At 43.0% G+C, this 26,396-nt stretch overlaps 1 protein-coding gene across 3 annotated transcripts in view; it reads left to right on the top strand.

Moving 5' to 3' along the window:
• The window catches only part of LOC142099296 (coagulation factor XIII B chain-like), a 341,745-nt gene that overhangs the window by 170,699 nt on the left and 144,650 nt on the right, over positions 1 to 26,396 (top strand). For all 3 annotated transcript variants that reach the window (XM_075182612.1, XM_075182611.1, XM_075182613.1), the window contains 2 exons: positions 12,078 to 12,125; positions 13,332 to 13,379. In XM_075182612.1, the coding sequence (XP_075038713.1) occupies positions 12,078 to 12,125; positions 13,332 to 13,379 (96 nt within the window). The remainder of the gene's footprint in view (positions 1 to 12,077; positions 12,126 to 13,331; positions 13,380 to 26,396) is intronic.

Raw genomic sequence — 26,396 nt, 5'->3', positions numbered from 1 at the left:
GATGCTGGTTAAACTGGGGGCCAGAATTTTAACTTGATGGTCTCAGCTTGCCGAGCCAATTGGCTCCATGCTTGGGCAGATGCAGAGTCAATAACTCTGGTGTCCTTGTCTTTTATGGTGATATCTATTTGAGGTTGACCTGTATAAGATTATTAGCCAGGTGACAGAGTTCCTAGTGGTATATCTGCCAAGAGCTCAGGTCTCTTGGCTTCAGGCCTTTTCGTGTAGTGTAAAGACACAGCGGTCAGGAATCGCTTCGGCAGTTCCTGATTCCTTGTGGAGGACAGCAGGCATGTTTCACTAAGATGCCATTGAAATAACATGCTGCATGATGGACAGCGTGCCCACCCACAGAAGCAGTTGTGTGTGCCTGTCTGCTGATTTATAGGGGTCAGTGGTTCAGTTCCAGTTCACATTCATGTATGAGGGGATAAATTGATCTTCTACCTTGTCACTACCTGTCTCCCTGTGAACCAGCTTTAATTGCCATGCAGTTAGCCAATCCCACATAACTTACAGCAGGTGTGATTGTCTTCCAGTGTTAGTATAACACAGTGGGAGTGGTTATCTTCCCAAAAACTGATTGTTTTAAGGTATCAGATGGATCAATTTGGCAGGATGATCCTCAGGACACTCAGCACTCATGTTCAGGAGGACATACTCAGATTAATAGGGTGTCTGGTGGCTCTCAGATGGACGCTGCTCCTCGGGAGGCTTAGATGGTAGCATTAACAGGGCCTGTCCCCTGGCTATATTCGATTGGACAGTTGTGACGACAGATGCTTGCCCCTAGTTCTGAGAGGCTCTCTCCTTTCACTGCCATTCCAAAGCTTCCAATAAGTGTTCTAGAATTAAGAGCGTTGCTAAACTGGTATATCCCATACAGATTCAACTTGACAATGCCACCCCACTGGCATGCATCATTATCAGGGATATAAAACTGACTCTATTGCAATAGGCTTCTAGCGCTATTACTGGTTCCCCTCTAATGATGATGCTTCCCAAACCCTAAAAGGGTAAAACAGGAAGGAGTCTAGGTGCAGTTGTGGTACCAGACTGGCGAAACCGGTCATGTAAGAGATTAGCCCAGCTGGCTTTAATGGTGTAATCAGTGAGCGTCTTGTGGATGGCGCAGCATGGGACTTCGGATGCTCAGTTTGGTCGGGCAGCCCCGTGCGGCTCTGTACATACCTTTACAAGTCTAAGAACGTTAGGTTTGGGTATAGGCTGCTGCGCGCTACAAATTTGTAATCTTACCCACCCAAATGGAGTAGCTTTGGTACATCCCCATGGACCAGTGTACCCAGTGGATAATAGAGAAAATGAGATTTTATACTTGCGTTAAATCCTTTTCTCTTAATCCATGGGGGAACGCTGAGCGCCCACCCAATTACGCTCTAGTTCTTTAGTTATGCTGGGAAGAAGTTTACCAAAGTTAAATGTTTCTTTTTTTAGGAATAAAGTTGTTTCTCTCTCTTATTGTTTGTTTCCGTTTCTGTCCTGTGGGGCTGGGTTCGTAAAATAACTAACTTCCCTGCAGGATGGGAAGGTATAAGAGGGAATTAAATTTTTAGAATTATTTAAAGTGCCCATGTCCGGAAGGAGGCTCTGGACCCATGGTCCAGTGCCCCCCATGGACTAAGATGACAGTATTTAACGTAAGTATAAACTATAATTTTGACTGAATGATCCTTTACAAATTGACATGTATTGATAAATAGAAAAAAATAGAATATATAGCGTTTATTTGGGGTGTGCAGCTGCGTTTACATTCACACGCAAACACTCTTTTTTTAAATATAGATGTCATTGAATGACCGTTTACAAATTGGCAAGTGTTTCGAAATGGTAAAGAGTTTAAAATATAAATTTTTTGGAGGGCTTTTACTGCAGTGACGCTCACAAGCAAACACCCATTTCTTTTTCAAATGTATTTCAGATGTCACTGCCCCACCCAAGATTACTTACTCGAAAAACGTTAAATTTTAAAAGAAATCTGTTTGTTTTTTGGATTCTACTGCTAATAGTCATTTAGCAAATGCACACTGTTTTGTCCACTACTAGCTCAGAATGATATCCAACTCTATATACTAGTACTTTTATATATGCATTAATAACAATTACTTGCCACTACTCTGTCTAAACTCTCTGACAGATTGAAATTAAAACCAATTGCTCAGCAAATTATTGTAGTTGATTGATGTCTACAGAACTGCTATACAATAATCACAACTATTCTATTGTTTTCTCTGTCCCTCTTTTACCCTGAATGCTATTTTCAGAACAGAGCACTGCAGCTAACATCCTCCCTACACGCTGCCTGCTCTAAAATGGCAAATTTGCTACATCCTCTTGTGCTATATTGGTGTTGAACCTTGGTTTGCCCCTTCTGTGTAGGACCTCTACCTGTTCCTACACTCTGAACCTTTGCCTGTGACCCTAACCTTCTGCCTGTACCTGTACTCTGAACTTTTGCCTGTGACCCTGACCCTGCTTGTACCTGACATCTCTGTCGGTGCTCTGTCAGGCCAGTCGGACTTTATGAACTTCATGAGCATAACCAGTCTCTACGGTGTTATGGCTGACAGGGAGCACCATAAACTTGTAGAACAGACTGTAGAGGTCTTCACCCATAGCAAGCCGCCTTTCCCGTAGAGCTGGACGCGCTCACAGGTACTTAGATGCCCCCAGGACTTGAACTCAAAGTAGTACAAGTTTATGATGTCACCACAGCACTGGTGAGGGCCAGATAGGAGGCAGAAACTAAGTCCAGTAATCAGGCCGAGGTCAGAGGGTAACAGCAGACAGCAGCGTGAAGTCCAGGCAAGGGTCGGGGGCCGGCAGCAGGCAACATATCCAGAGAACAAACCAAGGTCAGAGGTCACAGGCAATCCAACGAGGTCCGTAAACAAGCCAGGGGTCATACACGGGAAATCAGGTCTAGCAAAACAGCAGAGGAGCTGGGAACAGGGAGCCTAGCTACACTGAGAGCTATAACTGGTAGTGAGGCTCTGTCCTCACTGCCTTAAGTAGTGAGGGGAACCAATAGGAGCAGAGTGCCAGCGAGACTCCTCCCCAATACACTAATCACAAATACTTAAGGCCATCACTAGCAAATCTACGCCCTGTATACACAAACAATATAAATGTATATGTGTAATTAGTGCAGATAACCCATGGTTAAAAAATGTTTAATTTCTTCTGCACGCATACGGGAAAGGCGACTGCTATAGGTGAAGACCCCTTCTGCTAGTTATACAAGTTTATGCCGCACTGATGGCCATAACATTATAACCGTCCTAAGAAGATTGGAGGTAATTCTGTCATGGACGACAGCGAGCCGAACCTTTCTCCAGTGCAGGTCCTGACGAATCAGATCCAGGCTTTGTCACAAGTTGTACAGAGTTTATCTCATCACTTATTAGCACAAGAAGAGTCCTCCAGAAATCCGGAGGTTCCACAGGCCTCCTTTGGCGTCTTTACAGAACCAAATCTGAACCTGCCTGATTGATTCTCTGGAAGCAGAGCTGCCTTCTGTAACTTTAAGGAGAATTGCAAGCTATATTTTCGTCTGAGACCACGCTCCTCTAGCTCTGAACAGCAAAGAATCTGTATCAATATCTTCTTACTCCAGGGTGATCCCCAGTCCTGGGGCTTGGCAGTCAGTTCTGCTTAGGCCTTACGGAACAAATCAAGGACTCATCATGGAGACGTCCGTCTCCATGATGACCGGGGCGTCAATTCCGGCCCTCACGTCCCGGTTGCCCGTGCAACAACCAAAACGCTCTGTCTCGCCTGTTGCAGCACCCAGCCAGCTGTCCTACAGCCGGGCGCATGCACGCAGAAGAAATTAAACAAAATCATAACTGGTGCAACTGCCAGAGACTATTGTGGGAGGCAGGATGTGAAGTATGTAAATACATGGAAACACACACTACTCAGCATTCCTGAGTGCTGGGCACTTATGCCTAGAGCTACCACTGTTCATTCAGGCCAGATAGTCTGTTTAACATGGAATTGGCTGATATGTATTGGGAGGAGTCTCACTGCACACTGCTCTCATTGGTTCCTCTCACTACTTAAGGCAGTGAGGACAGAGCCTTACTGCCAGTTATAGCTCTCAGTGTAGCTAGGCTCCCTGTTCCCTGTTTCCTGCACCTGTGTTGTGTTCTAGATCTGATTTCCCGTGTATGACCCCTGGCTTGTTTCTGGACCCTCTTGTATTGCCTGTGACCTCTGATCTCGACTTGTTCTCTGGATACGTTGTCTGCTGCCGGCCCTAGACCCTTGCCTGGATTTCACTCTGCTGTCTGCTATTACACTCTATTCCTGGGTTCTCCCCAGCCGGTACACATATCACGACCCTCTGTTAGTCTGCAGGCAAATCTGACCCCACCACTAGAGGCAACAGTGAACACCAGACTTTCGGAGTAGACTACGGGTTTTGCTCTACTGGCTGGAGGGGTTCCTAACAGCTAGCCATGAGAAGAGGTGCAAAACATAGGGACAGGCAGGAGTCAAAATGAAAGAGCGGTTCTGGATGAATTTATAGGATTTGACAGAGAGACCAGCAGCAGTGACATTTGATGAACTGCAAGGAGCAATTTTTGGGGAAGGTATATAAGTCAGTGGGACAAATGCAGGTGATGATCAGGGAAGGAGGTTAACTTCTGCAGGCAAGGTGAGAATGTCTAATGAAAAAACAGCAGCATCTCTGGTAGCATATAGGTACTGCAGGCCAGATATAAAATAGCATCAGTCATATCAGCCATGACTCAGCTTAACCCAGTACCCCAAAACTCACATCTATCTGATTTCTCAGAATCTGAATAGCTAATCTCTAATTAAAACATTCATATTGTTCATATAGTTAAAACCCATGTTTATTTTCCAACCATGCAAACCTCCAAATTCAAATCAATATAAATTCCTGCTTGATGCATCAAGTACACAACACCTTTTAATTCATATAGATAAAGGTCAGCTTGATCCAATCGCAAAGTTCTGCACTAATGTAACGCCCCCTGTGGGGAAAGACAGGGACAGACGCAACACAAAAGAACTCACCTTGAAAACGATGGTCACCTCCAGTCCGCTTCCGATTTCCCAGCTGCGATCCAATCCCAGCAGATCCGCAGCCGCAGTCACCTCCAATCACGTCCCTCTAAGATAGAGGCAGAGATTACGGCCGTGCCTACCAGGTAAGGGCTGTCCGAGACTACGGCAAAGCACAAGGACACGGTCAGTCCAAGCTCCTTGCCGCCTCCTCACTTTATTCTTGCCAAGACGCGGGGGACTACAGGCACTGAAGGCCAAGACTAATCCGAGGACTAATCCCGCCTCAAGTACCTCACACACCTGCCGGTGAGGGCCTAACCGAAAGGGGGAATCGAGCGTGATACTCACCGGGACACTCCCACTTCCGATCCGGTTCTCCTGCACCTTCCCGACTCCTGCGGATGACAAGAACACACAGCCTCCCTCTACGCTCTCCGTGAGACTAAGATGGCACCCACAAAACTGGACTGACTACAACAGCGACCCGACCCTACCAACGTTCTAATGGTCGGCAACGCAACTAAGTCAAACACTATGACTAACTAAGTGTGGTGCACTAACGGAACTACTCACTTACACGCTACGGGGAACACCAGCCGGTGTTCACAGCCTAGACCGGAGGGCGGTTCCTAACCCCCTCACCCAGGTCGTACCAAGAAGCTGCCTCCTTGCTATGGAGTCACACACAGGCCCTAAGTACGGGTTCTTTAAGCCCGGCTGAGGCTCAGTAGAACAGCACACTAACCCGCGGGTCGACTGCCGCACGGAACAGCCGATCGAACTGAACCGCCCGACTGCCTGTACTCGGGTATCTCACACGTGTCCCTACGTCCGGAACCACAGGTCCACCTGCACGGAACCGGCTTTGAGGACCCTTGATCAGAACCACGGCCGCCCCCTGGAACTGCCTCAAGGTGTGCTGCACTGCCACCAACTCACTCAGCCACCCCCTCTGGGTACCAGTGTGACCCCGGGGACCTAAGGGACAGGAAAACTACGTGTGTTCTCCCCTGACTATGTGTATGCTGGTAACTTACACTTGTCCCCCCACAGCACGGGTTAGCACAGGAAAACCACAGGAACAAGAGCCTACCTTTAATGGGGGCCTGATGTCTTGCCCCTGGACACAGTTATATAGTACACCAAAATACTGTAATGTAAACTACCCTCGCCACACAGACAGAATAAATACAGTCTACAGTACTTTGCCCGCTACTTACCCGAGCACACCGCTGCTAGCCAACCAGCTGGTTGCTACAGCACCACAGGAGCCTTCGCTCTACTGTACCTCCTAACCACGTGTGCTCACCTCACACAGGACCGCGCCTACACTCACAAGGCTCTCACGCCTCTACCTCACACCACCAGGGCCTTATGCCCTACACACCATGGGTCTCTGCCCAGCTACACACAGAGCCTTGTGCTCTGATTAATGGGCCTCAGCCCCCTCTCTACCTCAGGGCTCTGAGCCCACTAACTAGGGCCTTGTGCCCTACTACCTAGGGGTCCTAGCCCCTGCCTGAGGCCTGTGGCCTCCCTAACTAACTGAGGGCCTTGTGCCCTTAATAACCTACAGGCTACCAGCCTCTAACCAGGCCCTCCGGCCTTCCTATGGCCTCTAGGCCACTAACTACCTAAGGGCCTTGTGCCCTTGTACACCTGGGGCTCTGAGTCCCCCTCACTGACTAACAGGGGCTTGTCCCCTTTTATATCAATATACTAATGGCCTACTGGCCCACTACTTCGTTGGGGCCTAGTGCCCAGGTCCCTGGGCCTTGTGCCCCTACTTTACAGTGCCAACGGGCCTTGTGCCCGACTGTGCCACGAGCCTAGTGCCCGAATTAACGCTGAGTATACTTACCTGCTCTGCGCAGGAGTCTCAGCTTGCCACGCCGTCTTCTTCCGCCTTCTCCGGGTCTTCCAGACCCTCCAACCGGCGGCGCCTCTTCTCCGGTTCGGCGCTGTTGAGGGGTGCTTGGCGGGGGCGCTCTCAGCCCTGACAAGGGCTCCCCGCCGACGATCTCCGCTCCGGCGGCTTGCTTGGAGTCTTCTGGCGGCAGGGTAGCTCACGGCCCTCACAAGGGCCCCCTGCCGCCGCTGCCGCTGGTCTTGTTGCTGGACGTCTTGCAGAGACGTCCTCTCTCCTCTCCGCCGACGGACTTCTCGCAAAATGGCGCCACCCGGCGACTTATATAGTCGCCGGCGTGACGTCATCAGCCGGCGCGAGCGCTGATTGGCTCGCGTCGGCGCCAATCTTTTGAATGGCCGGGCGCGAGCCGCGATTGGCTCGCGCATCCGGCCGCTGATTGGCCAGCGGGGAAAGATGAGCCCTGATTGGCTCATCCTTCCCCCGCGCACAGGACCTGCAAGAAAGAAGTTATACTCACCGCCGCTGGATCGATGGACGGGTGAGTACTTCTCCTCTTCTGTCTTCACCCACTTGCAGGGCTCAGCTGCCGGGGGACTCTTCATCCCCTTCCCGGGCACCAGGCGCATCTTCAGCCCCTCCAGGGGCATAGCGATGGCGGGCACCTTCGCCCGCTTCTCGGGCACCATCTCCACACTAACAACCGCTATATGTAAGGACACAGTCCTCTCCTTCTAGTTCATGCCAGCATGTATAGGATAAGAATCTCTGTAAGATCCAAAATACAGATGCTATGCACCTGAAATCAGTCTACTTTTCATATTATAGGACACCGAGTTGAACAGCCACTCAGATAATCAGAACGTATAGCAACTAATTAACAAATAATTGCAGATTTATTCGTGTGGCCTGTTCAGTTTTCTATCTGGGTCTGGCGCCTGCAATCCCCTGTGTCCAATAGAGAATCCTGATATATTAGCAAAGAAATACTTGTGTTTAAAATCTTTTAACGTGGTTAGACCCCACTCACGCAATGCACAGTAATGTCCCAAATATTCTTTGTAATGCACCAGTCGGGTAAAGAGTTACAAATCTTTTTGACATGTTTCATTGCCATTCAGCGATTTCCTCAGGGGAAGGTAAAGATTTTTTAGGAAAACCCTAATAGCTTCCACATGGATGCTCACACTGATAAAAGCTGTTGCTATAGAATTTCTCAGGAATCAGTAGCTGTGGCATTAGTGTGGCAATTTTTTCTCACCCTATAATATGACACACGTGAACACAATTGAGTAGGTGGAGTGGACACAATATTCTAGGAAGCAGTGTGTTTTCTATACACAATTAAACACCACACTGTACCATTTGTCTTTTATAAACGTGGCACATATATAATATTCTAAATGGAGGAAAATAATAAAGAGAGAAAATATAAAACTAGAATACTTTTTCTGGAATATGAATGTATATGAAGTATATATTAGGACCCATGGACCCCACGCTGTGAGGTTGCAATGCTAACCACTGTGCAATATTGCTGCCCTAGTGCAGTCAATGGGGTAATATGTCTTCCATTTAATTTAGCTAGTAAACCTCAGCATGAAGATCAGTGCACCCATTATCTTGGTGATGTGGGACTAATGTTGGACTGTAGTTTTATCTGTTACTTGATTTATGTTCTTCAATTCGATATCAAGGAATTTTTCTAGCTAAAGGCATCACAGTTCAATTTCATAGACCACTCTCTGTACAAATCTTAGGGTACATATTGCCTTAAATGTTTCTTTTGGTGCACAGCCAAAAAAACAAGTTACTCAGTGGATGATAGGGGGATGCTGTAAACATGTCTTCAACAGCAGTGAAATACATTCCATGCGCCCTTTCCTACCATGACAGTGTCAGGAACTTTGTTTCTGAAAGAGTAGTCAGGTGAGATCTTCATTAAAGGTGTAGGATGCATTGCTTGCTGCATAGGGGCGCTTAATGTCATCAGGCTGGTTACCTGATAACATCAGGGTTTAATGTTGCCATGCTCGCCTATCAAATTGGAGGAAATATATATCCTCTACCATCTAGGAATATAATAATGGTGTCTAGTAATGGACCTCTTTCATCAAAATGTCAACCTTGCATCCACATCCACAGCATCCTAGGGGTTTGTGCTTGGGACCAGTCTGCCTAAATCTGAGTGTTTTTTGTTGAATCTTCAACAAAAAACAAATGTTGAAGCAAACATTAAAGGCTGTAGGTTTTCATGCCACTGATGGATTGGGCTGTCATGTGCAAAGCTTATATTAAATTGTCCATACTTGTGGCATTATTTGGAGAGGTCATGAAAGGAAAACCGTGTATTGAGATATGTGACTGTGTTGAATTCCTTTCAATGTATTTTGCTGATTGCATCCCATTTTCCATGTATTGTAATGCCATAGCAATATTCTTGTTACTATTCACCAGAGTGATTCTCCAAGTCTACAGTTGCTTTTGGGTAATAGTATTAAGGAGAGAAACATCTGGTTCAAGCTGCTTCCACTTGGGTACATCGCTATAGTGTGTCATTCTGCTTACAATATATTGCAACTGGCCAACCTTTGCTGTAGAAACCTTTTAGAGGTTTACATTATATTGCATATTTTCCCATGACTAGTTTCCTTTCCTCATTGTAGATTATTTTTTTTTTCCATTTTATTTTACCTTTTTTACTTTACCCATTATAAAGTAAGACCTGATTAGGGTAAACCGATACAGAGAAGCCACTAAAAAGTCTATTAGGTAGTGAATCTTCTCCTTCCATGTTGCTTCATTATCTACACTTAAGAAGCATGTGCATTTTAAAACATGTTGTTTTTATAGCTTTACAGCCATAATGCCATTACACTTTCATTGCAATAGAGGGAAAAAGCAATTCTTTATAGGCATACTTTTAACGCCTACTCAATAAATACATTTTGTTACATGGTCCACTAAGTTTTTTATAAATGGTGGGGTGTGTCACGTTGCTCTGTTATACCTCAGTAATAGCAATGTAGAAGAATAAGACTCCACACCAGCAAATTAGATAATAAATGTTTTACTTAGCTGTATGTATAAAACTAGCACAAATGCCAACAGTAACAAAGGCAGTGGACCTCCCACTTCAGCATGAGAGATCCTGCAGAAGGGTGGGAGCAGCTATTTCATACAATAAGGGCACATACACATACACCCACACATAGGTCCTGATTCAGAGTAAGATGTATGCCCATTTTATTGTACATGCATGCTTAGCAAGTGAATGTACACTAATGCGGCTATTCAGACCTGCAACTTTTTTGTCACTTGTGACTACTTACACTCGAAGAGAAGTGATGGATGAGGGAGAGGATGTACTAACGTAGGTGACGTACAGTAATGGCGTGTTTGAGAAATTGTGTATGGATTCAGACTGGGACGTAGTAGCAAATACGGCCTGAAAAAGCTGTTTTATTTATGGATGCTTAGATGCAGGTGTAAATATCAAATGATGATGACAAATGCCCAAACTAGTGAACCGCTTGTAATTAGATGTTTGAGAATACTTCACAGATAGTTATTGAGACTTTAGTAGTTGCTCAGCTATAGATTACAATTTGCCAAACATGTTGTAGCAAAGATAATTTTTTTGTGCGAGTGTCGGGAAGTTGCTCCTGCTGTATTAGCTAGGCTATTCATGTTTAAGCATGCTTGCCAACTTTCCCTGAATGTCAGGGAGACTCCCTGAAATGGGGGTGATCTCCCTCACTCCCTGAAGAGTCTGGCATTCTCCCTGATGCTGAGCCAGTACAAGAAGTGGTTGGTTTTGTCATCTGTGGCATGATGACACAGTTCAGAAATTGTGTCCTATGTCCATGTATTGATACCTATGGAGGTGGCCATTTTCATGGAGACCAAGATTGAATCAAAGACTGACAGGTAAGACTACATGACTTCAGTAATGGAGACAGAAATGTAAAAGACACTTCAGTCTCTAGAGATTCATTTGCTGCTTTTCTTTAACGCATAGTTGACTACTCTCCTGGAATGTCTGGGAGACTCCTGCATTTCTGGGAGAGCAGGGCAACCTCCCGGTTCTCGCCCCCAAAATAGATAAGTGTCAGGGGGTGGGGCATAATTATGCAAATATCGTGTCAATCATTAAGAGGGCGGGGCCAAAATGATGTGATTCATCAAGCCCCGACACCGCATGCCCACCTCCCCCAGGATCTCCCTGAAGCAAACGAGGAAAAGTTGGCAAGTATGTGTTTGAGTGATGCATTTGTGACATATTAAGTAAACAATTTTTGTTTGCAAGTTGGACATAAGTGTCTGAGGGGTGTGTTTTTTGTTAAGTGGATTCATCTGCTATTCATTCAGACATGGATGCATCTTAAAAGTCTGAATACAGCGTTCATACTCATAGACTTGTGTGTGTGCGACTTGCCATAGCTAATTACTCTTAAACTTAACATTCTACTCTGAATAAGGCCCAAAATGTTTGGTGAATTTCTTTCTCTAACAATGGGTCTCCCTTCTTATATACATGTTACTTATCTCAAATCAGCTTAATATTGCCAGTCATCACTAATGGAACAGTAAGAAATCCACTGCTTAGCAAGCAAGTGGTTATTATCTTTTAAATCCCTTCTCTAAAAAGATTAACCCTGTGTCTATAAGGGAAAAAGCACATATTGCTTATCTTAGCATAAAAGTTGTACTGTTTTAAACAAAGGTGCACAAAGCATGAATCACTGTTATATATTTTTTTCACACCTTTCATAGTGTTATCAGAATACATTTCTTACACATATAGTGGTGTTAAGGTGGAAAGAAGAGAGAGAATAAATGATGAACAATATTTTGCAAAATTTTTCAGGAAATATGCAGCAGAATTGCTTTATTTTATGACTTGGAAGAGTAAATTGTAGAGCACTCAAAGAAAATATGATAAATTTAAAGAAGCTGGCATTATGTAAATTACTGCAATGGTAAGAATGTTACTTAGCTGTCCTTTCTCAATTAAATGTAACTATTTTCACAGCATGTTAAACTTTAATGCCCTTAAAATATGGAATGTAAAATAGCTTTTTAAATCCATATGTATTACACTGTGTAGTTACTATCAGAATGACATTTACTGACAATCTGTGTGTTTCAGATAAAAAGCCTATCCAACCCACTGAGTCTCCTGACACTGAGTCTGCCGGTATGTTGAAAACCTGTGCTACCATTAATCCAGTTGTGCTGGAGCGAGTTTAGGGAACTTCATATTACATAAACTGATACACAATTGCTCATTTCAGATCCTCAAATTCTACATGTTTTTCAAACACGAAATATGTCAATACATTTTTCAACAGGGCACCAGAGAGCAGGCTCGGTCTGGGACAGGCTCTGGCAGTCAAACAGCACCAGCCCATCTTCCAAGCAGGGGCTGACTGGTAGACATTTTTTGTGCGAGTATCGGGAAGTTGTTCCTGCTGTATTAGCTAGGTTATTCAACTTTAAATGATGCATTTGTAACATATAAAAGAAAAGATTTTTGTCCACAAGTTGAACATAAGCGTCTGAGGGGGGGTGTTTTTTGTTAAGTGGATAAATCTGCTATTCATTCAAACATGGACACATTTTAAAACTCTGAATACAGCATTCATATGCATAGATTTGTGTGCGACTTGCCATAGCTAATTACTCTTACACTTACATTCCACTCTGAATAAGGCCCAAAATGTTTGGTGAATTTCTTTCTGGGACAATGGGTCTCCCTTCTTATATACATGTTACTTATCTCAATTCAGCTTAATATTGCCAGTCATCACTAAAGGTACAGAAAGAAATCCACTGCTTAGCAAGCAATTAATTATTATCTTTTATATCCCTTCTCTAAAAAGATTAACCCTGTGTCTATAAGAGAAAAAATGCATGTTGCTTATCTTAGCATAAAAGTTTTACAGTTTTAAACAAAGGTGCACAAAGCATAAATCACTGTTATATTTTTTTTCCACACCTTTTCATAGTGTTATCAGAAGACATTTCTTACACATATAGTGGCGATAAGGTGGAGAGAAGAGAAAGAATAAATGATGAACAATATTTTGCAAAAATTTTCAGGAAATATGCAGCAGAATTGCTTTTCTTTATGACTTGGAAGAGTAAATTGTAGAGCACTCAAAGAAAATATGATAAAATTTAAAGACACTGGCATTATGTAAATTACAGAAAATTAGTCAATAGTGCAATAGTAAGAGTGTTACTTCACTGTCCTTTCTCAATTAAATGTAACTATTTTTACAGCATGTTAAACTTTAATGACCTAAAAATATTGAATGTAAAATATTTTTTTTAAATCCATATATATTACACTGTGTAGTTACTATTAGAATGACATTTATTGACAATCTGTGTGTTTCAGATAAAAAGTCTATCCAACCCACTGAGTCTCCTGACACCGAGGCTCCAGGTATGTTGAAAACCTGTGCTACCCATCTACCATTAATCCAGTTGTGCTGGAGCGAGTTTAGGTAACTTTATATTACAGAAACTGATACACAACTGCTCATTTCAGACATTCAAACTCTACATGTTTGTCAAACAAGAAATATGTAAACATATTTTTAAATAGGGCACCGGAGAGCAGACTCTGGGAAAGGTTCTGGCAGTTAAACAGCTCCAGCCCACCTTCCAAGTAGTGGCTGGCTGGTAGACTTTAGCCCAGGGGACAAGCACACAGCACTGGGCTCATAAGTAGCGACCCTTCCTTAAAGGGTGGTTTTCGGTACCGGTGGTAGTCATATTAATGACTACCACTATACTGACATCGACTTAACCTATACAAAAAGGGCGATTTGAAGAAAGCCTATAAAAAGAAAATGATGACGTACAATAAAAATTACACTGTATATCCTCAACATTCTTCTGCTACATACCGATTGTTGTCATTGCTGGCACTTTCAATTTTCAATCTCAACCACACTACTGGGGAGGGTGTTGGGATCGCGACCAGACTGGTAGGGGGGATTCAGAATCGCATCCACACTAATGTGGGGGGAACAGTTCAGGATCGCAAACACACTGCTGGTGCAGGGGGGGATCGGGATCGCAAGCACACACTCCTGGGGTAGTGGAGGTCAGGAACGCTAACACTTCTGGGTCGGGGGGATGGGATCGCAAACACATTGATGGGGTAGTGGGGGTCGGGATCGCTAACAGACTGCTGGGACAGGGGGGGATCGGGATCACAAACACACTGCTGGGGCAGGGCGGGTCAGGATCACCAACACAGTGCTGGGGCGGGAGGTGTTGGGATTGTAAACGCTAGAGTAGTGGGGGTCGGGATCGCAAACATTGCTGCCGTAGTGGGGGTCGGGATCGCCAACACACTACTGGGGTAGTGGGGGTCGGGATCACAGACACATTGTTGGGGTAGTGGGGGTCAGGATTGTAAACACACTGCTAAAATAGTGGGGGTCGGGATTAAAAACACACTGCTGGGGTACTGGGGGTCGGGATCGCAAACACACAGCTGGGGTACTGGGGGTCGGGATCGCAAACACACTGCTGGGGTAGGGGGGTCGGGATCGCAAACACTGCTGGGGTAGTGGAGGTCGGGATCGTTAACACTGCTGGGGTGGGGGGAGTCGGGATTGCAAACACACTGCTTGGGTAGTGATGGTTAGGATCCCAAACACACTGCTGGGGCAAGGTGGGGTCAGGATTGCAAACACACTGCTGGGGCAGGGGGGAGACGGGATCACAAACACACTGCTGGTGTAGTGGGGCTTGTGATCACTAACACTGCTGGGGCGGGGGGGTCGGGATTGCAAACACACTGCGGGAATGGGGGGGGTTGAGATTTTGGGATTGCAAACACACTGCTGGGGCAGAACTACAGTAACTACTCTACCCACTACAGCATGTACAAGGTTTTTATTTGCATTATATACAATGCAAATTGTTACCTACCTCGCAATTGTTCTCTGTTTTCGTTAATTTCATGATGCCTCCAATGCCATTCATTGGTCCTACTAATATGGAGTGTGGAATACTGGTCAGTTGGTGTAGATTTCTTTCCCATGCCCCTGCTGTGCATATAGGTGTTATTCCCTATGAATGACACTGACTAAGACTTCAGTCTATAGAGAGGGGCTTTTCCTAGGGGGAGGGGGTTCTATGAACTGGGATGACATTTGGTAGTGTGTAGAGTTACTTAGGTCTGGGGTAGATATATATGTGTATATAGTAAGAACACCACTATTATTAATGCCTCGGCTGTTAGTTCTTGTGCGCTGCAGCATAAATCCAATTTCTTCAGATCCAGCCGCAGCACGGAGCAGTTTCATATCTCCCGTTGCCAGCTCAGTGCATTGAATAAATTAACTGGCGTCACTCAGGGGGAGGGTAGATTAAAATGGGCTCTGTAACAGCCGCCTCTCACAATGACCCATTAAACTTTATAATGAGTGCGGTGCCAGAGCTAAAAATGCTAGTGTGTCCCCCCGAAAGCCCATAACCCCAGTCATCCTCCCTGTACCCTACAAAATATGGCTAATTTCTCCAGCAAACAGAAGGAAATTCCTTAGTGAGAGGGGTCAACCATATTCGCACTCGCAAGTGAAGCCATTCTGAGTACACCCAGCACACACCTCTATATGACATGCGCAACATTATGACATTCCGTGAAATCCTTTATCTTTAAAATGGTGCATACTTTACCAAATTTTTTAAAAAACTATAACTTTCTCAAAATTTTAAACCCTTAAAGGCACTCCTCAGCCCTAATAGCTTTCTAACAAAACAAAGCCCATGTCTTAAAACCTCCTGTACACTGAGTTACGCTCTCCCAAAAAAACAGAAAAACTGACTTATGTAAAACAAGGAAGTGGAAAAAAACGGTGATATTTTGAACTTTATATTATTACTTATTTGTCATTTTTTATTCTTTTTATCTGAAATTTGGCATGCGGCACCTATGGACAGTTCTACATTCACATCCCAAATTTCAGCTTAATAGTTTTAAAACTTTTTAAAATGTAGCCCCTCAAATACCATGCCCCCCCCTCTCACAGATTTAATAACATGGCAGAATGCCGTTTATTAAATGCAACATTTTAAGGGAACAAATGGGTCACAAATGTGGATACCATAAGAATAGAAAGCAGGTATAACAAAGTAATGCATAGCAATATCCGTTCTCTGTAACAGAGGCAGGAAAAGCCAAATTAACCACTCAAATTACCAAGCTTATTCTACAGCATTAAATGGCAATTTTACATGACCGTGTTTTATAGTGGATAATCGAATTATCCCTCATAGTTGTGCCACCGGTTTATGTTATTCCTCATAGTTGTGCCACCAATTTATGTTCTTCCTCTGTTATACCCCCAGCTAATATTATCACTCACAGTTGTTCCCCTGTCTAATGTTATACCTCCATATTTACTTTGTGAACTTAAGTGTGAACCTACATCATAATTTGGTTGAACAGGGGTGTTCATTTACACTAACCACTGAATATTAATGTATACCTATACAATGCACCCAAATATCTGTACAATACTCTGTGAATAAATGTAATATCCACACAATATAATATGTTGAAAAAATGTCTTGAATTAAATCATTGCAAATGTATTAATGAATATTGAATCTTTATATAATATGTTTGAGATTTTACAAATAAAGTCCTTAATGCATACAGTCTATTTAATAATTTTGGATGGTAGATTTGGAAAGATGTCTGCATAATGATGTTGAAATTTTGTGCCACTAAAAATTCTTGAGGCGGAGATTCATTCTATGCCATGCCATGTTATTTTCTGCAAGGACAATGGGTGTTTGAATGTTGTAGATTGTTAATTGACATCTGTAACAAAAGAGAAATCACCATAAGTGAATAGTTACATATTGCATTGTAGAAATGTATAAAACAGATTTGAGTTTTATTGGTAGATAAAGTACAGATAATTTATAAACGATATGTAAGATATATGTAAATTAGAAAAGTACACAATTACTTGCCGTACCAAGACTAAAATTATTTTTAATTAAGATTTACTTACATTTACACATTCTGATTAATTCAGTAGGCTGCTGTCTGGATCTTAATAATGATACATGTTATCTTCTGAAGACTGTCAACACCCTTGACTTTAATCACAAGACTCTACAAATAGATGAAGAATATTTAGAACAATACAAGGCCAGTAAATCTATCAGAGCGAGAGTCAGAGTGAGGACACACACACACACACACACACACACACACTCAGTAAATGCAGTGGAAAAAAGGACATAGAGAGAGTGAGAGACATTTCAAGGTGCAAAAGCTACTTGCCTGATTTTGGTTTGTTGGTTGGTTGGTTAAATAGGATCCAAAACCAAAACACAGGGGTCAGTGAACATCTCTAAGTAAAAGCAGTGGAAAAAAGGACACTGAGAGAGTGAGAGAGATTTCAAGATGCAAAAGCTACTTACCCGATGCGACTGAGCTTTGTACAACAGATGGTTGGGATGTTGTTGGAGCACTCTGTTGGGCATTTCTGTGCATCATGTCATTTACGATGAGTGGCAGAGAGGTGGAAAATGCAAGGCTCGCAGCAGCCGCCTGTTGCTGGGCGGTCAAAATTTCATTCAAAGTGGACCACATTTGATGATGTTCTACTTGGACATTTTGAATTGCAGCTGAATGTTCCATTTTAAGCATTCCCTGTTGCAGCAGTGTTTGGCCCAAGATTTCCTGATTGTCCAAAATTTGCCTGAGATTGTTGAGAACCATGCCAATCAAAGAGGAGCCTGTGACTGACTCCTGATCACATGCACCATGATGAAATTGTTGCTCATGCTATATTGGTTCAGGTGACATTTGAAGTTCATGTGAAGGTGTGTTCGCCGCTTCTGGTGTTGGCACTGTGTATTCCATGACCTCAATTGTCTCTGAGTCCAACAACAACGATGTCATGGGCCTGAGTTGTGCTTGTATCAGAATCAGGTTGCGTACTGTCGTGGGCCTCAATTGTGGCTGTGTGTGCTTCCCTTTCCACTGTAAAGACATCTTCACTTGTAGTTACTTCTAGGGACACAGCCTCCAAATTGATCACAGTGTCTTCAGTACTTCCATGCTCTATGAGTTCTTCCACAAACGGTCTTCTTCGTTTAACTGAGGAGATAAAGGAAATAATTTTCATGCAATTGAAGATTTGTGCAATGACATTTGGTAACATGAGTGGTTTCTTGGTAGTATGCTGTAACTGTAATACCTCTGACAGATACAGTTGAGGACCCAGAAAATTATTCATTTACAATGACAGGACTACTTTCTTCTGTGTCATGTACAGATTCGTCAATGAACATTGAGGTTGGCGTATCTGAAATGATAGATTGTCATTCTTAATTCTATGTTACATTTCTTCTGTCTGTGGAAATTTATTGCAAAGTAATTTATACATTTTAGACAACAATAATTAGTATTTTTTAAAATATATCATACAGCTGTTATGGATAAGAATATGCCAAAATTCACACAAATAAAAAAAAATGTTTGATTAGACCCAATATTATAGTACATTTTTACAGCTATGTGAATGGATTGGTTCTGCTAATGTTTTGGGACAGTATGTTTTGCACTTTAAAAATTATTATTGCAAAGTTTACCATGAGACTTGGAGACATCCTTCAGGGTTTTCACTGGCGAAATATCTTAATCCGATATGTTCAGGTCATCACGCAACTTCACTTGTCATTGATCCAAATGGACCTTGGACCTCTTCCTACCAATGGAAACTCTGCCTGTCTTCACTATTTGCACCTTGGTTCTCTTACGGTAGTCACTGAACTGCTTCTTACAGGTTTCTTGACTTTGAGGGGTGCCGTTTCATCAGAGGAAACCTCTGATGGAACGGCGGTCTAACGCCGAGAAACGTGTCAGGACACTTGAGCTGCATTATTTGGAAACCAGGATTTTATGGACCACTTTACAAACCCCGGGGTTTGATTTTTTTCACCCTCGCTTATCTTACTACACGGAACAAAGTGCCGTGGGCGGATTCCAGCAGGACAATATTGGCGATACTAACAGGTTGGAACATCTTCTCAAACATACTATTGAGCTCACTGCTTTTTTACATATACCTGTTGTACTAATTGACATAGATATGCACAATATATTGTGCGGACTATCGCCTTAGCGTAGTTGCTATCAATCAGCCTTTTACAACTACGTTATAAGTTTTTATTTTTAACATACACCATGTAATTGCAATTACAAGTGGATATGCACATATCATTGTGCGGACTGTCATCATAGCCAGCCAACAGGCAATCTATTACTATACTATATTGTGCTGGATCATATTCTTACTGAATTTTACATCTTCTAGCATACAATTGGCACTCTAATCGAAGATTGTGTTAACAATATCGCTATAACTGGTCTTTTCAATAGATATCATTGCAGTCTCAGTTTTTATATATGTACTATTAAGTTTTATAATAGCTATTAAACTGTTTTACAGAAGATCTCAAGCTTTGCGCTATTTATGTATCTTTCTTTATCTGCATTGTTGTGATTTAGCAGGATCCAGAACCTGCACTTAATAGCTGCAGCTTGATTTCAGCATCTAAATTTTATTAGCGCCCGCACATTTTGTTGTTTATATTTAGGGATGTGCACCGGCGACTTTTGAGGTCTCGTGTTTTGTGTTTTGGATCCGGATTTTCGTTATTTTTGAGGTTCGGATTTGTCTCGCAAAACACTTGACGAAAGGTCTCGGTTCGGATTTAAGGTATTGGATTCGGATTTTTTTTGAAAAAAACATAAAAAGTTTAAAAATCAAGTTTTTGGGCTTATTTTCACTCCTAGGCTATTATTAACCTCAATAACATTCAATAACAAGCATTTCCACTAATTTACAGTGTATTCTGAACACCTCACAATATAGTTATTAGTCCAAAACGTTGCAACAAGGTATCTTTCTGGACTGCGTAGAGGAGTGGGTCACCACAATATATATTAAAAACCCTGAACTTTTATGAATCGCACCAATAAATGTACCTGGACTGCGTAAAGGAGTGGGTCACCACAATATATATTAAAAACCCTGAACTTTTATGATTCGCACCAATAAATGTACCTGGACTGCGTAGAGGAGTGGGTCACCACAATATATATTAAAAACCCTGAACTTTTATGAATCGCACCAATAAATGTACCTGGACTGCGTAGAGGAGTGGGTCACCACAATATATATTAAAAACCCTGAACTTTTATGATTCGCACCAATAATTGTACCTGGACTGCGTAGAGGAGTGGGTCACCACAATATATATTAAAAACCCTGAACTTTTATGAATCGCACCAATAAATGTACCTGGACTGCGTAGAGGAGTGGGTCACCACAATATATTAAAAACCCTGAACTTTTATGATTCGCACCAATAATTGTACCTGGACTGCGTAGAGGAGTGGGTCACCACAATATATTAAAAACCCTGAACTTTTATGATTCGCACCAATAATTGTACCTGGACTGCGTAGAGGAGTGGGTCACCACAATATCTTAAAAACCCTGAACTTTTATGATTTGCACCAATAATTGTACCTGGACTGCGTAGAGGAGTGGGTCACCACAATATCTTAAAAACCCTGAACTTTTATGATTCGCACCAATAATTGTACCTGGACTGCGTAGAGGAGTGGGTCACCACAATATATTAAAAACCCTGAACTTTTATGATTCGCACCAATAATTGTACCTGGACTGCGTAGAGGAGTGGGTCACCACAATATATATTAAAAACCCTGAACTTTTATGAATCGCACCAATAAATGTACCTGGACTGCGTAGAGGAGTGGGTCACCACAATATATTAAAAACCCTGAACTTTTATGATTCGCACCAATAATTGTGCCTGGACTGCGTAGAGGAGTGGGTCACCACAATATATTAAAAACCCTGAACTTTTATGATTCGCACCAATAATTGTACCTGGACTGCGTAGAGGAGTGGGTCACCACAATATATTGAAAACCCTGAACTTTTATGATTCGCACCAATAATTGTACCCCGACTGCGTAGAGGAGTGGGTCACCACAATATCTTAAAAACCCTGAACTTTTATGATTTGCACCAATAAATGTACCTGGACTGCGTAGAGGAGTGGGTCACCACAATATATATTAAAAACCCTGAACTTTTATGATTCGCACCAATAATTGTACCTGGACTGTGTAGAGGAGTGGGTCACCACAATATATATTAAAAACCCTGAACTTTTATGAATCGCACCAATAAATGTACCTGGACTGCGTAGAGGAGTGGGTCACCACAATATATTAAAAACCCTGAACTTTTATGATTCGCACCAATAATTGTACCTGGACTGCGTAGAGGAGTGGGTCACCACAATATATTAAAAACCCTGAACTTTTATGATTCGCACCAATAATTGTACCTGGACTGCGTAGAGGAGTGGGTCACCACAATATCTTAAAAACCCTGAACTTTTATGATTTGCACCAATAATTGTACCTGGACTGCGTAGAGGAGTGGGTCACCACAATATCTTAAAAACCCTGAACTTTTATGATTCGCACCAATAATTGTACCTGGACTGCGTAGAGGAGTGGGTCACCACAATATATTAAAAACCCTGAACTTTTATGATTCGCACCAATAATTGTACCTGGACAGCGTAGAGGAGTGGGTCACCACAATATATATTAAAAACCCTGAACTTTTATGATTCGCACCAATAATTGTACCTGGACTGCGTAGAGGAGTGGGTCACCACAATATCTTAAAAACCCTGAACTTTTATGATTCGCACCAATAATTGTACCTGGACTGCGTAGAGGAGTGGGCACTGGGCACCAAAATAAAATATATAAAAAACCTTCAACAGATCTGCATTACACTACACATACGGCTGCTCCTCCATCCTCTGCAGCATATAGAGGGTGGAGTTCCAGCGCGTCACAACCTCTTGTTTGAGGTGATGGCAGGGCAGGTTCAAGCTTTTTTGATGTGCCTCTAGTCTGCGGTAGGCACTGGCTGAATGCCGAAAGTGTCCAGCAATTTTGCGGGCCACCGCAAGCATCTCCTGCACACCCCTGTCACTCTTGAGGTAATGCTGCACCACCAAATTAATGGTGTGGGCAAAACATGGGACGTGCTGGAAATTGCCCATATTTAATGCCCGCACAATGTTACTGGCATTGTCTGACACCACAAATCCCCATGAGAGTCTAAGTGGGGTAAGCCACTGGGAGATAATTTCCCTCATTTTCTCTAATATGTTGTCAGCATTGTGCCTCTTATTAAAGCCTGTAATGCACAATGTTGCCTGCCTTTGCATGAGCAGCCATTTTGTAGATGCTGCTACTGATGCAGCTGTTGCTGTTGCTGCGGAAGGGGATGCATCAACCCAGTGGGCTGTCACAGTCATATAGTCCTTCGTTTGCCCAGAACCACTTGTCCACATGTCCGTGGTTAAGTGGACAGTGGGTACAACCGCATTTTTAAGAGCACTGAGGACACTTGATCGTACTTCTCTGTACATTTTTGGTATCGCCTGCCTAGTGAAGTGGAATCTCGAGGGGATTTGGTACCGGGGACACAATACCTCCATCAACCCTCTAAATCCCACTCCACTGATGGCGGACACCGGGCGCACGTCTAACACCAACATTGCAGTTACAGCCGCAGTTATACGCTTTGCAATAGGGTGACTACTATCGTATTTGGTGGTCATGGCAAACGACTGTTGGACGGTCAATTGTTTGGTGAAAGACTTAGCGGTCTTACGACTTCCCCTCTGGGAAGATGACCGACTAACAGCAGCAACAGCAGCAGTGGCAGTAGTAGGCGTACCGCTGCAGGATTCCTCGGATGAATCCCGTATTGAGGAGGACTCAGTCTGGCTGCTGACTTGGGCTGCAGGACTGAATCTGATGGAGATTGTGGAGGAAGTTGACGAGGAGGGTGTTGCTGGTGTGTATCCAACTGGACCACGGGATTTAGGTGTCCCTGTACCGATGAGGGTCCTAGCCCCAGTTCCTGAACTAACCACTGAACTATGAAGGTTATTCAGGTGACGTATAAGGGAGGATGTTCCTAGGTGGGCAAGATCCTTACCCCTGCTTATTTGAGCTTTACATAAGCTACATATTGCCATACATTGGTTGTCTGGATTTGGATAAAAATAACTCCAGACCGAAGAGGTGCATTTTTTGGTCTTCTGACCTGGCATGACGATGGGCTTTTTCATCCCATGGACATCAGCTGTTTCCCCCCCTGGTGCCTCATTTACAATAACCACATCACCATCCTCATCATCAAGTTCCTCCACAGCGCCAGCTACATCATCAATAGCCTCCTCCCGAGCCACCTCTTCCCGTACAGTGATGGGAAGTACAGTGATGGGAAGGTCAGGCTTGACAACCACCAACACGCTTGGACTCGCCTTGGGGATTTGTGATAATTTCTCTTTAGAAGGCAGAGTTGTTTGCTGTTTTGTTGCTGACAGCATAACTCTCTTCAATTTTTTGTAGGGGGGGGGGGAGGAGGAGGAGGGCTAAGATCCGTGGGTGAAGCTGAACCACTAGTCATGAACACGGGCCAGGGCCTAAGCCGTTCCTTGCCACTCCGTGTCGTAAATGGCATATTGGCAACTTTACGTTTCTCCTCAGATGATTTTAAGTTTCTCTTTTTGCTACTTTTTCTTAACTTGGGCTTTTTGGATTTTACATGCCCGGTACTACGAGATTGGGCATCGGGCTTGGAAGACGACGTTGATGGCATTTCATCGTCTATGTCATGACTAGTGGCAGCAGCTTCAGCATTAGGAGGAAGTGGGTCTTGATCTTTCCCTACTTTATCCTCCAAATTTTTGGTCTCCATTATATGTAGCACAAGATACTGCAGAATGTGTGAACTTGGTAATATTGCAGTACCAATGGACTTATACTGCTGGATTGGTTTTACAAATTTGGTTATAATTATTATATATTTTTTTTTTTTTTAATTTTTTTTTTTTTTTTACTTTTTTCTTATTTTTAAAAAACTTGGGATTAGTGGGGAAATAACTATGCCCTTAGAAGCACAGAGCACAGGACACAGCACCACTGGACTGAACAGGACACGGCACAGGATCCAGCAGCACTACGGAACTCAGCAGGACAGAGCACAGGACACAGCACCACTGGACTGATACTGCAGAATGTGTAAACTTTGTAATATTGCAGTACCACTGGACTTTTACTGTTGAATGTGTGAACTTGGTAATATTGCAGTACCAATGGGCTTATACTGCAGGATTGGTTTTGCAAATTTGGTGGTAATTAAAAAATATTAAAGTAGTTTTTGGTATTTTTTAAAAAAACTTTTTTTTATTTTTTTAAACACAGGGGAATATTGGGGAAATAACTATGCCCTTAGAAGCACAGAGCACAGGACACAGCACCACTGGACTGAACAGGACACGGCACAGGACCCAGCAGCACTACGGAACTCAGCAGGACAGAGCACAGGACACAGCACCACTGGACTGATACTGCAGAATGTGTAAACTTTGTAATATTGCAGTACCACTGGACTTTTACTGCTGAATGTGTGAACTTGGTAATATTGCAGTACCAATGGGCTTATACTGCAGGATTGGTTGTGCAAATTTTGTGGTAATTAAAAAATATTAAAGTAGTTTTTGGTATTTTTTAAAAAAACTTTTTTTTATTTTTTTAAACACAGGGGAATATTGGGGAAATAACTATGCCCTTAGAAGCACAGAGCACAGGACACAGCACCACTGGACTGAACAGGACACAGCACAGGACCCAGCAGCACCACTGACCTCAGAAGGACAGAGCACAGCACACAGCACCACTGGACTGATACTGCAGAACACAGCACAGCACAGCACAGCACAGCACAGAACTAAACAGCACAGAACTAAACAGCACAGAACTAAACAGCACAGAACTAAACAGCACAGAACTAAACAGCACAGAACTAAACAGCACAGAGGACCACCTAACACACCCTCCCTCTACCCTGATCAATGCCCGAGTGAAGATGGCGGCGACTAGCGGGGAATTTATAGGATCCGAGTATCGCGAGATCCGACAACGGGATTATGAGTCAGAGCCTCAGTTTCACTTTTGAATTTGGCGCCAATACCCGGATCTGTCTCGGATCCGACTCGGATCCGCAACGTTCGGGTGGGCTCGGATTCAGGAAATCCGAGTGCGCTCATCCCTATTTATATTACACATTGCATACAGTAACTATGCAGTAACTTAAATTGTAATATACAGTTTACATGTCACTGAAAGTATAGCTATAAATTATGCAATTATAATTATTTAAAATAACCTTAAAATGTGATATGGACAAAATTGTAGACCGTGATTTGCGCTGCTTGATTCCTCACCTGGATCTTTCTCATTTGTTGAATCCTGGTGACCCATGTACTGTTCCTCTTCTTCCTCGGGTATGGCGGCTGCTGAAGCAGATGGAAGTTGTTCTGTCCCAATAATGATCTTGAGCACGTCGCTCTTCCTCACTCGAGTCCTGTGGGGAAACAAATCTCCTACGCTTCCTAGACTTACTGGAGAATATAATTTTTAATGTAATAAAAAAAGAAAAAAAGCTCTGCTTTAAAAAAAGCAGTTATTTATTTACGGTATCCTGGCGCGAATAGAACAATTTAAAAAGAACAATCAGCTGCAACAAAACACAATTTCTGGAACCAGGAACGGGGTCAGCAAAGGCAAATCCACCACAATAATCAGCAAGTTCGACAAAATCGGAGAAATGGCTGTGGGCAAATTGGCACCTAAAATTTTTATAGGAGCTGTTCTGAGGCGCAAAATGTATCAATATTATGCTAATCATTTACATCTGATAGGATAGAATTAATATATTCATATTTCTGTGACATGATCAATGTGTTCTGAGTACAAGTACCAGGTCGTGATGTTTAATTTGATTTATGTGAGACATAGGCCTAGATTTACTAAACTGCGGGTTTGAAAAGGTGGGGTTGTTGTCTATAGCAACCAATCAGATTCTAGCTGTCATTTTGTAGAATGTGCTAAATAAAAGATAGCTGGAATCTGATTGGTTGCTATAGGCAACATCTCTACTTTTTCAAACAGGCACTTTAGTAAATATACCCCATGGTGTGCTTACTGTTAAAATTAAGGGTGTGCACCGGCCACTTTTGGTGTTTTGGGTTTTGGGTTCTAAATAGCTTGAGGTTTTGGGTTCTGATTTGTTTTGCCAAAACACCCCACGAAAGGTTTTGGTTCTGATTTTGGGTTTTGGGTTCTGATTTTTTTTAAAAAAAGCATAAAAAGTGCTAAAATCCATTATTTTGGTTTTTTTTCACTCCTACACTATTAACCTCAATAACATTCATTTCCACTAATTTCCAGTCTATTCTGAACACCTCACAATATTGTTTTTAGTCCAAAAGGTTGCAC

Source organism: Mixophyes fleayi, chromosome 8, assembly GCF_038048845.1.
Source record: "Mixophyes fleayi isolate aMixFle1 chromosome 8, aMixFle1.hap1, whole genome shotgun sequence".
Taxonomy (NCBI): Eukaryota; Metazoa; Chordata; class Amphibia; order Anura; family Limnodynastidae; genus Mixophyes; species Mixophyes fleayi.
This window is presented reverse-complemented; position numbering and strand designations above follow the sequence as displayed.